General features: G+C 45.7%; 1 protein-coding gene across 1 annotated transcript; it reads right to left on the reverse strand.

The window, feature by feature from the left end:
* Positions 1–283: 283 nt before the first annotated feature.
* LOC123039785 (wall-associated receptor kinase-like 8) lies at positions 284–3,991 on the reverse strand. Its single transcript, XM_044462793.1, has 3 exons — positions 3,127–3,991; positions 1,964–2,062; positions 284–1,485 (listed from the first exon to the last, which is right to left on the reverse strand). The coding sequence occupies exons 1-3, from the start codon at positions 3,989–3,991 to the stop codon at positions 284–286; spliced, it is 2,166 nt and encodes a 721-aa protein (XP_044318728.1).
* Between the last annotated feature and the right edge of the window lie 10,520 nt (positions 3,992–14,511).

Genomic DNA, 14,511 nt, shown 5'->3' on the forward strand with positions numbered 1-14,511 from the left:
CAACTCCATGTTGTCCAGCGCCGGGACACCCTCCATCAACATATTTTCTCGCTCCCTAAAAAATACATTTTTTTGTGAACTTCTAAAATTCATTGCGACAAACTTGACAGAAGTTGTAACTGAACTCATTTTATTAACTTTTGACATACTTGGCTCTATGTGACCCATTAGCATAGGAAGTACACACATGGTTATAATCTATAGTTCCTAATAACTGATACTCCGCGCTATGGAACCACATCTATTAAAAACATAACCACAACATCTTGCCATGCAAGTAAAATCATCTTGGAATTTCCGATGATTGGATGAACTCATTCTCCATACTGTATATTCTAGTTCCTTCACCTCCTTTGTTTTTGTTCCATGGCTGGCCTTTTAGAGCACTCTGGTTCACGCTTATTGTCTGGCCATTGTAATGGGCCTTTGAGCTTTGCACATCTTGAAGTATTGTCTCCACCTGCCTCATTGTAGGCCTTTCTTCACCTTTCAAACTTAAGCATGCTTCCACGAGTCTTGAGACCACTTCAGCATCTTCAGTCCCTCCTTCCTCAACAATTTGTCCATCTAGAATATCTAAGAATCGATTGTCTCTTATGAGTGATACAACATGTGATGCTAGGCTCGTGCCTTCTGAGGAATGGGAAGAAAAAACTGGCGTCACCCTTGTTAGTAACTCTGCTAGGATGACACCAAAGCTATAAACATCGCTTTTCTCTGTGAGCCGACCAGTATAGTAGTATTCAGGATCAAGGTAGCCATAGGTTCCCTGGACAGCTGTAAGTATTCCCGTCTCATCTAATTCAATCGACCTTGAAGCTCCAAAATCTGACAGTTTTGATGTCAAGGTATCAGTAAGTAGTATATTTGCACTTTTGATATCTCTATGGTAAACTGATATTGTAGCAGCGGAGTGTAGATATGCAATGGCCCTTGCAGTTTCAAGTGCAATCCTCAACCTATCTTTCCATGACAAAGGGTTCTCAGTTTGGCCATGGAGATGAAACGAGAGAGTTCCATTTGATATGAACTCGTAAACAAGTAGAGGAACTTCTGTCTCAAGGCAACAACCAAAGAGCTTCACCACATTTCTATGGTTTGTCTGTGAAAGTATCACAACCTCATTGATAAACTGGTTGATTTCCCTTTGAACGACAATTTTAGCCTTCTTGATGGCCACAATATGTTGATCAGATAAGATTCCTTTGTACACTGTTCCATGGCCACCGCCGCCAAGGATGCGGTTCTGGTCAAAGTTGTTGGTTGATTGCTCCAGCTCTTCCAAACAAAAAATTCTTGTTCTTTCGGCTATATCTTTGCTTGAAGAGATTGACTGTTGCAGAAGCAACCCATGGTTTCTCATGAAGAACTTATGTCTCAACTTCTTAGCTCTCCGTTGCTTGAGTTTATTGCTGATTTTGGCAACACCCAGAAGTGAAGAGAGTAACGCAAGACCAACAGTAATTGAAATTACCGTAATTAAACCTGTGGGAAATGGGATTAAGGGTCGATAGAATAGTATATGCCACATGCATTTTTTTTCAACTGATCGTTTGAAACTACTCCAGAATACCAGGAAAAGGATTTTATTGGAATCTTTGTGACAACAATCATATTAAGTAAATTTTCATTCAATAGTGATCAAATAGTTTACTAGTCTATGATGCACATAACATTATGTATTTCATATATTTTATTTTATTTCGTCTTTCATTTTAGAATGGTCAACCGGCCGACGGTTTCTTTTGCCCCCCCCCCCCCCCCCCCCAGGAGAACCCAGTAATTCTTTCAAAGTTCAGGTATTGGGACAAGTGATTTTAGAGCTGGAAATAATAGAGCAAAAGTATTTCAACAACCATTTCAATGTACAACATAAAACATTACCAAATAATTATCACATTTTTATGATCCTTATTTACCCTTAAACCACTTAGCATACCAAGTGAATGGGCTGTATTTGTACCTGGGAGACTGATGATCGCGGAGCATCGGTATGTCCCTGGCATATTAATGCAGCGCCCATGCATGCATGGATGAACTGGTTGCTTGCACTCGTCGATATCTGAGAGGCAGAGAAAAATAAATTCAAAAGGACAAGGACGTCATAAATAAAAATGTTTGCCGGGTAAATTCAAAGTGCAGTTGAAGCCTCCCAATGATGAGGACACGAGAAAACCAACAATTAGAAGGGGGAGAAAATATTCCACTGACAGAAAAAGTTCGGTACAGCTGGCTCGTCTTGGAAGGTTGGACCACTACGTTGCCACATGACTCCAGGTCGCAGCTGTTTATTTCAGACTTTCTCATGTGGAAGTTGGAAAAGCAAGAGTGCATAAATCTACATTGCTATTCCCAAAAAATGATTTTCTTGAAAACTCCACATTGCTACAAGACTTTTCGGATATGAGCTAGTCTAAGAGGGTGCTTGATACGTTTTAGTCCCATGACTAAAAGTAGTGGGACTAAAACTTGGTAGCCTCAACCATGCTTGGATCCAAATACTAAAGAGACTAAAATCAAGTTATTGAGCATTTATTATCCTCCAAACCCTCCAATCCAGAACTCACATGTGTTAAAGGAGAGGAATTAAATAAGGAGACAGAGGGCTAATTTACATATTTTAGTAGGTTTCCTATGACTAAAAAATTTTAGCCTCAAGACTAGTCCTAGCCTCTCTTTAGTCAGGGGTGCTTGGAACTTTAGCCTCTAAAAGAGACTATTTTTAGTCAGACTAAAAATAGTCCATTGGATCCAAGCACCCTCTAAAAACTGAAAGAGAGGAAATACCGAGAATGGATTTTCTACCATGCACCGTATATGTCATCCATGGATCTACCATGCTAAACATTGGTGATACTCCCTTATCTGGACCATTAAGTTTGGCATGAGATTTGTGCCATCTCTGTATAGAAATTTCTCGTTTTCGTTTCACCCAAACAAGAAAGCATTTGAACATGAAACTTATTGGTAAGTCAGTGTCACACAAGTAGCACTCTATTCTAGGTTGATATAGAAAAACTGAGAATTTTCACAATGCAGGTGTGGCAAAATTAAAGGAAGAAGAGTAAATATGCCAATGGATAAAAAACAATGCAAGAGGGAATTAAGTCGAAAGAGTCATGGTACCTTGGCACCCATGCAGGATATAAGGGTTGCCTTCGTATCCATCCGAGCAGTTGCACCTTACTGGGTATGAGGGTGGTGCGCCGCTGCCTGCGCTAACGGCAACGATGAAAGCAAAGCTGTTGAGGCTGATGCATCTCCAACCAGATGGAGAAGAGAAATCCGAGACGACCAAGCCATAGTCGCGTTCCAGATCAAGCCACCATTGCAACACGGTGGGTACCTTGGTCACCTTGGTATGAGCGAAAGTGCTATTTTGCATGGCGCCTACGTTTGTCCCGCTGAACCACTCGCGGTCGACAATGAACGCGCCCCCATATGTGGGAGTGGTATCATCCACCTGCTGGTCCAAATCCTTGACTTGCACCTCGTACGTGGGCAAACCCCAGGCGATGGTCGTCCGGCAGCAGCCGACGCCCGAGCACGAGGTATCACTTAGATCTGGCGCACTCGAATTGTCACACCGCGTGGCGCTTACGCTGACGTAGCTGGCATTCTGAGGACCGTCAATGAGGGAGGCGATGAGGTCGCAGCCGATTACCACGAAGAAGTTGTGCTCCGGTGACATCGCGAGTACGCTGCCATCCTTTACGCCGGCGGACCACGAGCCGTTGATGTTCTTGACCATCTTGCTCTGGACACGCACCGTGCTGTTTGCCAGTGAGATGGCGTCCACTTCCACGTCGTCGCTTAGGAACAGCTTGGGCGGATGGCGCGTCTCGTCGCAGGTGAGGTTGAAGCCCTTGTGGAAACATCCTGGCCGGAAGCCGAAAGGGTAGGGGACGGTGACGGAGCCGCAGGCCTCCGGGCAGCCAGGCAAGGCTACTGGGACAGCGGCAACTGTTGGCACGAGGAGCTCAAGGGCCATCAGTACTACTACTACTACTACTAGCACCCCCGTTGGCATGAGGAGATTTGGGTGTGGCTGTGGGGAAGGAACGGAGGGAAGAAGAAGCTTAAGGGTCATCTTCTCCTGCAACTTGAGCTCTCCTCACTTGCCGTTATGAATTATTAGCTAGACTAGATGTACGTACGCTTGGTGATACTCGATCGTACTCGTAATCAATCTCTTGTTATGTAGACGAAATAAATGCTGGGCCGGGTCTCCACGGTTGATTTCAAAGTCCGCCCCATCTAGTCAAAGTAGGCCACTCTCACTCACTAGCTAGTTGCCTTTGGTCTTGTCTTATATCGCATGTAGAAAAAGTTTAGTCTTCTCAGTTGACTTCAACGCCGACCAGGTAAAGTGGTACTCCCTCCGTCCGGAAATACTTGTCGGGGAAATGGATGTATCTAGACGTATTTTAATTCTAGATACATCCAATTTTATCCATTTGTACAACAAGTATTTTTGGATGGAGGGAGTAGTAGGAAACGACTGTGGCATAATCAGTGTTTTGTTTTGTGTGGAAACTCAAGCTCGGGTCCAGGTCCAACTTGGCTAGTGTGTTCGGTAGGTTGGTTAAGACCTTGCTGACGGTTCCCGCTTGCGCTGGTCGTCGGCTGGGGGCTGATTCGGCCTCGACGGGCGGAATGGGGTGGAGAGCGAAAGAAGAACGTACCTTGATGCAGCTCCACCCCGCCTAGGCGCCATTGACCTATGTACATATAGTTTTTTTGAAAAGTCAAAAACATTTACTCCCTCTGTTTCTAACTACAAGGCTTTTTAGAGATTTGATATAGACTACATTTGGATGTATCTAGACCTATTGTAAAGTGTAGACTCACTTATTTTGCTTTGAATGTTGTCTGTATTAGAATCTGTAAAATGGCTTATATTTAGGAACGGAAGGAATAGAAAACATCAACTGGGCACCAAATTAACAGGTTAGTTTAGAAAAATAATACAAATTACTGTAAAAAAGTATTTAAAATTGACATTACAATTGTATGAAACAAAAAATATTATAAATACGTTTGAGACTACCAGATTCTTCATTGCTTTGTCAGAGTGGACCGAAGGAGTCAAAGCACTTTTGTGCTCTTCCTAGCGGAGTTATGAATGTTACTGCCATCTTTACGCAACACCTTCCTGTCCACTATGGTTGCTTTCTTCTAGGGATTTCTATGAAATAACATTATGATTAACAAAGTTACTTTGGAGCAAAAGCTTTCTATGAAAAATTAAGGGCCGCTTACTTTTAGATAGGATTGTTAGTCTTCGTGAAATCGTCCACAACCTATGCTCTAATGGGATCAACACTATCATTCTTAATGTATGATTATGTTAGTTGGTCTTTTCTCCGAGGCATGCTTTTGGCCAAAGGCTTTTTTATATTCATCGAATCATCGTGCCATGCAGTTGGTCAGTGGTGGTGGGTCCCTTCTTCGCTAATGAGAGGTGGCTTAGAAAAGCCGATCCAATTTCCCAACGCTTCTTTTGTTTTGTAGATAGATGATTCTCTCTCCTGCATCCTGAATATAATATAAATATATATAAATATATATAAACAAGACGAAGGGACGATAGTTGGTCAAGACAATCTGAAGGTTTACATTACCAATTATTATAAGCAGTTGTTTGGTCCCCCGGAAGAGAATTTTGTGTTCTTAGATGAGTCTAGGGTTGAGGATGTTCCTCAACTTGAGACTGCCGAGAATGAGCTCCTGACTGCTCCTTTCTCTGAGAAAGAGGTGTTTGAAGCCATTGCACAAATGGAGAATAATAAGGCTCCAGGACCGATGGGTTTCCGGCGGAGTTTTACCAAAAGTGCTGGCATTTTATTAAGGGTGATTTGATGCCCATGTTCCAGGAGTTTTTTGAGGGACAGCTTCAGTTGTTTAAGCTGAATTTTGGAACGATAACTCTTCTTCCTAAGAAGACAGATGCGGTTCGCATTAAGTAGTTCAGACCTATATGTCTGCTTAATGTGAGTTTCAAAATATTCACCAAGGTCGGGATGAACAGACTTACGCAGATTGTGCACTCTGTGGTTCATCCGTCCCAGACTGCTTTCATGCCTGATAGAAACATCCTTGAAGGGGTTGTTGTCTTGCATGAAACGCTCCATGAAATCCACTCAAAAAAACTTTATGGCGTAGTTTTTAAAGTGGATTTTGAAAAAGCATATGATAAAGTTAAATGGCCTTTCCTTCAACAAGATTTGCGTATGAAAGGTTTTGATCCGGAATGGAGAAACCAGATTGATTCCTTTACTCAAAAAGGGAGTGTAGGGATTAAAGTGAATGACGATATAGGTCACTATTTCCAAACACACAAGGGGCTAAGGCAAGGAGACCCGATGTCACCGATTCTGTTTAACATAGTGGCTGATATGCTCACTATCTTAATTGGTCGGGCAAAGGATGCAGGGCAGGTAGGTGGCCTGGTCCCACATCTACTTGACGGAGGGATTTCCATTCTTCAGTATGCTGATGATACTATCATCTTTATGGAGCACGACCTGGCGAAAGCAAGAAACATGAAGCTGCTGTTATGCTTATTTGAACAATTATCTGGCCTCAAAATTAACTTCCACAAGAGCGAATTGTTTTGCTTTGGAAGAGCAAAGGATGACCAGGATACGTATAAACAATTGTTCGGATGTGAACTGGGCTCCTTACTGTTTACGTACATAGGTATACCCATTCATCATCGTAAGCTGACTAACATTGAGTGGAAATGCATCGAGGATCGCTTTGAAAAGAAACTGAGCTGTTGGAAAGGGAAGCTCATGTCATACGGAGGACGATTGATTCTGATTAATTCGGTCCTTACCAGTATGCCTATGTTTCTCTTATCTTTTTTCCAGGTCCCGGTGGGAGTCAGGAAAAGATTAGATTTCTACAGATCTCGATTCTTTTGGCAGAATGACGAGCTCAAACGAAAGTATAGGCTTGCTAAGTGGGATATAATCTGTAGGCCGAAGGACCAAGGGGGTCTAGGTATTGAAAATTTGGAAGTCAAAAACATATGTCTCCTTAGCAAGTGGCTATTTAAACTGTCGTCTGAGACGGAAGCTACTTGGGCACAGATTTTGCGTAATAAGTATCTTTATGCTAAAACCTTGGCTCAGGTAAATGTGAGGCCTTCCGACTCACCTTTTTGAAAGGGTTTGATGAGAGTCAAACATCTTTTTTTCAACAAGTCAAAATTTATTGTCGGAAATGGTGCCACTATAAGGTTTTGGGAGGATACGTGGCTTGGGGAGACTCCCCTTGCACTTCAATATCCTACTTTGTACAACATTGTGCGACGTAGAGAAGCCTACGTTGTAACTGTTCTACAATCCACTCCCCTCAATATTGGATTTTGGAGAACGCTAGTTGGAAATCGTTGGGAGGCCTGGCTCCACCTTGTTAGACGTTTAATGGAGGTCCGGCTGACCCAACAACCAGATCAGCTGTATTGGAAACTTACTAAGAACGGTGTGTTCTCGGTTAAATCTATGTATCGGGATGTCATTAACTCTAGCGCTGTCCCTTCCTCGATTCACGTTTGGAGAGTAAAGGTTCCCTTACGTATCAAAGTGTTTATGTGGTTTGTGCATAAACAAGTCATTTTGACTAAGGATAACCTGGCAAAACGCAACTGGGTGGGCTCATCTAGGTGTAGCTTTTGCGATCATAACGAAAGCATCAAACACCTCTTTCTCGATTGTCTGTTGGATAAGATTCTGTGGCGGTCGATTCATATTGCGTTTAATATTAATCAGCCCACCTCTATCAACATGTTATTTGGAACATGGCTTGATGGGGTTGATGCCGATACTGCAAGACACATTCGTGTTGGCGTTTGTGCTTTACTTTGGGCAGTATGGAACTGCAGAAATGATTTAGTATTTAACAGATCAACAAACATTCACTTTTTGCAGGTTATCTTCAGGGCCACGGCATTCATCCGTATGTGGTCGCTACTCACTCCGACGGAGGCCGGGGAGCGTTTGGTTACTGCGTCTACCCGATGGGAGATGGTAGTGCGGGATATTTTCAACCGGTTTGGATGGCGGTCATGTAATAGGATAGGCATGTAGTGCTCCTATTGTGTTTGCCAGCCGGTTGTGGCTTTGGGTTTGAGCTCTTTCGAGCCTTTTGTTTATCTTCGCACCTCGATACTTGACGACTTTGTTGCTGGACTTTATTTTTAATAATATGAGCCGTATGCATCTTTCTGATGCAGAGGCTGGGGTAAACCCCCTTTTCAAAAAAAAAAGCTATCGCTCACGCCATGCAATCCGTTGTAGGAGTCGATGATTGCCACATGTTTTTTTTTTTGGTCTACCGCCGATTTTGTCGTTTTTTGTCCAAAAGGTTCCCCAACAGATTTGTCAAAAAGACCACCTGTGAGATCAATTGACAAAAGGGACCGGCCCAGCCGTGGCGGCAGACGCGACGGGCGACACGTTTAGCTAGCCGCCAACACGTGCACCTGCCGTCGGAGGGTGGCACCTCCTCCAAAGGCACAAGCATTGGATTTGGCACAAAAGAGGAGGCTTTGAGGTGTACAAGGTAGGGCAGACCGTGAAGCAAACCAAGAGGAGGTGAGGCGACGACGATCAGCATCATTTGTCGTTTTGGCATCCTCTTTTCTGCCTGACACATGTTCCTCTCTGTTTCTTGGTTCTGCACACAACAAATCCTTTCAGACCAATGCATCATCATTGCAGGCAACAAGGCATTTCCAGCTACAGGTTGAGACGAAATGATTCAACAAATCAACAAGTTCACGAAGAAAGTTTGTTTATAGCTTAAGAATCTTCCACATGTGACCATAGTGTAACAGAATGCTTCAGGTAGGGTCACCACACATATTGTCCGTCCGTCCATTTCATAGCATGCATACTGGAAATGAACTGAAAAATGTGAGTGTATTTCCACTACTACATGAGATGCTCTGCTTTTCCTCAACTGCCAATCGGTTCAGAACATGCATGCCCCATATAGTCCTGTGATGCTCTGTTTCTTGGATCAGCAAGAATCCCAGGCACCTTGAATTGATCCTCTGTTTGATCAACAATCAGGCTTGAGCCTTTGTTATGTTAGGAGCATGAATGTAGTACTCCCTCCATTCCCTTATACAAAGCCACTATCAAAAATACATTTTGCATCAATACAAGGCCACCAACAGTAATCGAGGCAAAAATTAATGATGTTTTCTCGTACTAGCAACTTTTTAATACTTACATGCATGTAGTCATAATGACACTCAGCCACTTCCTTCTCATTCATTAGTTGCATGCTTGTGGTGTATTAATGATCCCGGTTAACGAAAAGAAAAGTTGACTTGCAAAGAAGTCAATAAATTTTATCTTGATACCCGTAATATGAGTTTGTGGCCTTGTATAAGGTAATGAAGGGAGTATATGTGCTGTGAGTGAGAGCAACACAACTATGTACTTCAGTACGGTTTACTACTATAAACAAGCCTCAGCAAACAAATATATTCATCCAGGTGAGCAGCAATAAATACACTTGGTCAAACGATCGACAAATACAGGAGTACATTCTTACTAATTAAGCATAGCGGCAGCCGATTGCACCTGTTTTCATGTATTATTACAGGTAGTGAAATTGTTCATCTCGTCACTCAGTTCAAAGCATCCTCTTTTCTTCTTGACATATAGATCTTCCTCTCTGATCCGCTTCCTGGTTCTGCACGCAACAAATCGTTTCAGCCCAATGCATCATCATTTCAGGCAATATTTGGCATTTCCAGATACACGTCGAGGCGAAATGATTTAATTAATTAATAGCTGAAGATGCCAAGAAAACAAAATGCTTCAGGCAATATGTAGTGTCATCACACATCCTGTCTGTCCATGTGCATATTGGCAATGGAACTGAAAAATGCGTATGTATGCTTATACTACTTGTATTTCCACTACTACATGTGAAGTGAAAGTGATGCTCTGCTTTTCTTCAACTGCCTGCTAATCGGTTCAGCTCCACCTATTAATTAGTAGAATAGTTATGCTCCCAATGAGATCAGGCTAGGAAATCCGGGCGAAATTGTGTTATGAACATTAGAAAGGATATCCTGGTCCTCATGTACGTATTTGGGAATATATTTGCCTTGTCAATAATACACTCTTTATCTTCTCTACTGTTTGCACAAGCAAAAAACAGAGAGAAACACAGGGAAGCATGATGCTGTGGATGACCTTTCGACTGATCACCGCGCCGCGCGTACTGATTGATAATGTGAATGGCTTCAGCAGCAGAACCCAAATGAATGCATGTGTCCAAGACATTAATTCTACTGAACAGCAAGCAGCCGTAAAACAATTGTTTGGGCCTGCATGAATTTTTCATGTGAGAAATGTTGCCTTAAATTTTAGGCTGGTGAGGTGAGCAGGTTAAAAACGTCCATGTGGGCGTCGGTGTGCATTCGGTTTCAATTTTAGAACCTGAAACTGACCTGACTGCGTGATGCGTCCAAACGAAGCATGCTCAAATCCTTTGTTTGATTAATTAAAAACCAGCAAAACAACTTGTAATAGTGAAGACTGAGCCTGCATAAACAAATACTCCCTCCGTAAACTAATATAATAGCGTTTAGATCACTAAAATAGTGATCTAAACGCTCTTATATTAGTTTACCGAGGGAGTACGTATATTGATCCCTTCCAGGTGAGCAGCAACACTCTTCTCGATCGTGTGCTCAGACGATCCACAAATACAAAGAGAAGAGGGGAAGGGAAATACATCTTATTACACTCTTAATATATTCTTACTTGAGCACTAAATAAAATAGGGACGATCTTACTACAGGTGAAATTGTTCATTTCGTCAGTGAGGAGTTCACGGCTGCCTTCCTGCTTATAACAAGGTCTTGTGGGAGCTGACGCGGCACGTGGTCTTGGGCTTGTTGACATCCCTTGGTCTTGAGTGTACACGTGGCATCTGGTCCGGTAACCTCCCATTGTTCCTCATCCAGCTCCAGGCTGGCCAGCACCGGGACACCCTGTTAAACAATGTACATACGGTATTCTATAAACCGTATAGTGTATGTGTGCGTGTAGTTGTTGTACCTGGTTAGGTTGTTGTGATTGCATCTTATCCTAGCCTATGACTTGAAGATCAACCACAACCTAACAACCTTGTAATCTCGCAGCCCTTAGTGGCTATATTAACACGCACGCGTCCCTGCTAACCGCATACGCTTAAGCCTCATTTTCTACATGGTATACAGAGCCTAACTCTTCCAAAGGCATCTAGGTCATGTCTTCCTCTTCCTCTCCCGTCGCCATGGCCTCCCACTCCCTCGCATCGTTTGGCCACACCATCACCGAGAAGCTCACCAGGGAGAACTTCCTGGTGTGGAAGGCACAAGTTCTGCCGCACATCAAAGCGGCAGGGATGATGGGCTATCTCGATGGCTCGATCAAGGAGCCGAACGCCGTCCTCCTCTCTGAGAAGGAGATCGCTGAAGGGAAGAAGGAGATCGTCAGCACGCCCAACCCGGAGCACGCCATCTGGGTAACGCAGGATCAACAGGTTCTCACGTTCCTGATTGCCTCCCTCTCTCGCGATGTTCTCATGCAAGTTTCGAACCACACCATGGCTGAAGCAATCGGGGCCTCGAGAAAAGCGTTGCCGCCAATCGGGATGGTACAAGAACCCAGCGCAGTTGGGAGCATGGATAAGCCGGGCAGGATGCATGGCGTCCAAACACAGTGAAAACAACTGTTAGGAGAAAAAAAATACTTCTTTGCTAGGACAAAGAAAATTGAACACCCGAAGTTAAATTCCTGGATCCGCCACTGGCACGCGTCCCTGCTAACCGCATACGCTTAAGCTTCATTTTCTACATGGTATACAGAGCCTAACTCTTCCAAACGCATCTAGGTCATGTCTTCCTCTTCCTCTCCCGTCGCCATGGCCTCCCACTCCCTCGCATCGCTTGGCCACACCATCACCGAGAAGCTCGCCAGGGAGAACTTCCTGGTGTGGAAGGCACAAGTTCTGCCGCACATCAAAGCGGCAGTGATGATGGGCTATCTCGATGGATCGATCAAGGAGCCGAACGTCGTCCTCCTCTCTGAGAAGGAGATCGCTGAAGGGAAGAAGGAGATCGTCAGCACGCCCAACCCGGAGCACGCCATCTGGGTAACGCAGGATCAACAGGTTCTCACGTTCCTGATTGCCTCCCTCTCTCGCGATGTTCTCATGCAAGTTTCGAACCACACCACCGCTATTGGCATCTGGCAAGCCTTGTGCCAGAGTTTTTCTTCGCAATCCAGGGCCCGCACCATCCAGCTCCGCTCAGCCCTGGGAAACACACGCAAGGGGGATCTCTCGGCCGCTACCTACTTCACCAAGATGAAGGGAATCGCCGATGAGCTCGCAGCCGCCGGCAAGCCCCTTGGAGAAGATGACCTCGTCGACCAGATTCTCCAAGGTCTGGTGCATGAGCCGGAATACAACGGCTTTGTCTCCGCGATCTCCACCCGCGCTGCCATGGACCAGCAGATTGGGCTCTCTGAGCTCTTCTCGCTGCTCTTGGCGTCTGAGTCACGCATCCTCGCCCAGCAGGCGGCCTTCTCCCCCAACCACTCCGCCAATCTCGCTTCCCGTGGTGGTGGCCGTGGTGGTTGTGCAGGCGGCAGCAGTGGCGGACGAGGCGGCTACAACAACAACTCCGGCCCTCCTCGCTACAACGATAACTCCGGCGGTGGCTCCTCTGGTGGTGCGCCGCGCAGGCAAGGTGGTGATCGGTGACCGCGAACGCTGCCAGATCTGCAAAGAGGATGGCCATGGAGCGTGGCGATGCAGGAAACGCTACGACAAGGGCTACAACAACAATGTCCGAAACCCCGCAGGAGGTGGTGGTGGCGGCAACAATGGTGGCGGCGGTGGTGGCAATGGCGGCCAACATCGATCTGCCAACGCTGCGCATTCATACGGTGTAGATACCAACTGGTATCTTGACACCGGGGCGACCGATCACATCATTGGAGAACTCGACAAGCTTGCTGTTCGGGACCGCTACACCGGCAATGAACAGATACACACCGCTAGCGGGCAAGGTATGGCCATTGCACACATTGGACATTCAGTTTTATCTACTCCCTCCAGCTCATTAAACTTGAACAATATTCTTCATGTCCCTAAATTTGAGCAAAGCGTTCTTTCTGCCTATCAACTCATGAAAGATAATGACGTGTTTATTGAACTTCATCCTGAAACTTTTCTTGTCAAGGATCAGGCTTCCCGGAGGACCATACTTCCCAAACGAGCACCGGACGGCGATTTATAGGCCCGTAGCTAGGGTTTGCATCTTCTACATCGATCCATAGCTGCCCAAAAATCTCAACTAGGCCCTCCTCTTCGCTTTTGCTTGAGCTACTTTCCACCTCATCCGCTTTTGATTTTCCTCGCCGCGCTTTTTCTGCTCTGCTTTTCCTTCTACCTCCAGGCATGCTCTGTTTCCTGAAGTCATCTCCGGCGAAGCAGAGGATCTCACCGACGACGGTGACCGGCTCTGATGAGTGTCTGCCCCGGTGGGAATCATCAGCAGCTCCGTCTTCTTCATTCCTCTCCCCACCCCTTCGGTCGCGAGGTGGGGATTGGAACGCAGCTCTGCGGAGGGGGGGAGTCCAGTCCCAGATCTGCCTCCCTCTCTCCTCGACGGCCCTTCTGGCACTGCGAATTGCTGGTGCGCTCGCTCCGGCTCACCGGGACGGTGGTTGGAGCGACCAGAAGGCCCTCCACTTCACCCGCTGCGCCGGAATTGCTGAACCCATCTCCTCCCGAGCCCATCTGATGATCTCCTCTGGATGAGCAGAATCCCCTGGCATCATCCTGGCCATCTCCTCCGGCGTGGCCTCGACGCAGATCCGCGTGATGAGCTTCTGGATCGAATCCCCTCTCCTGGGGATCCGCATCGACCGCTCCATGCGCGCCCGCACCATTTCCTCCGCCATCATTTCTTCCTCGAGATCTCGGAGCGTCCGCTCGCGCGCCATCAGGCGGAGGAGAGCGCTCCGCGCGAGGTAGCTGCAGGGAGGTCGGCGGCGGCGGCGGTGGGGCGGCGGGGCGGTGTGGTGGCTGACGGCGCGGTGGCTGGTGGTGGCGGTGGCGGTGGTATGCGGAGGGGATAGCGCAGGCCGCAGGAAGCATAGGGGCGGTGAGATGCATCATCGTTGCTTTGGACTGTATCTTTGGAGATTCTGATGATGAAATTCCATGAAGTTGTAACAACTTTCGATTCATTTCATCATTTCATAAGTCTGAACGGTGAGATTCATTTCATCATTTCATCATCGTTTCTTCTATCTTAGGAGGACGGCATTATATAGCTCAGATTTTCGCTTTTGTGATTTGCTGTGATTTGTGAGTGACAGCCTGACTTACAGTATATTATTATACTAGATCATTGCCCGTCCATTTTGACAATGTAATGTTAGCTACTGATACAAACATATCGAGGATTTTACGGCATTTCTG

Source organism: Triticum aestivum, chromosome 2B, assembly GCF_018294505.1.
Source record: "Triticum aestivum cultivar Chinese Spring chromosome 2B, IWGSC CS RefSeq v2.1, whole genome shotgun sequence".
Lineage (NCBI taxonomy): Eukaryota > Viridiplantae > Streptophyta > Magnoliopsida > Poales > Poaceae > Triticum > Triticum aestivum.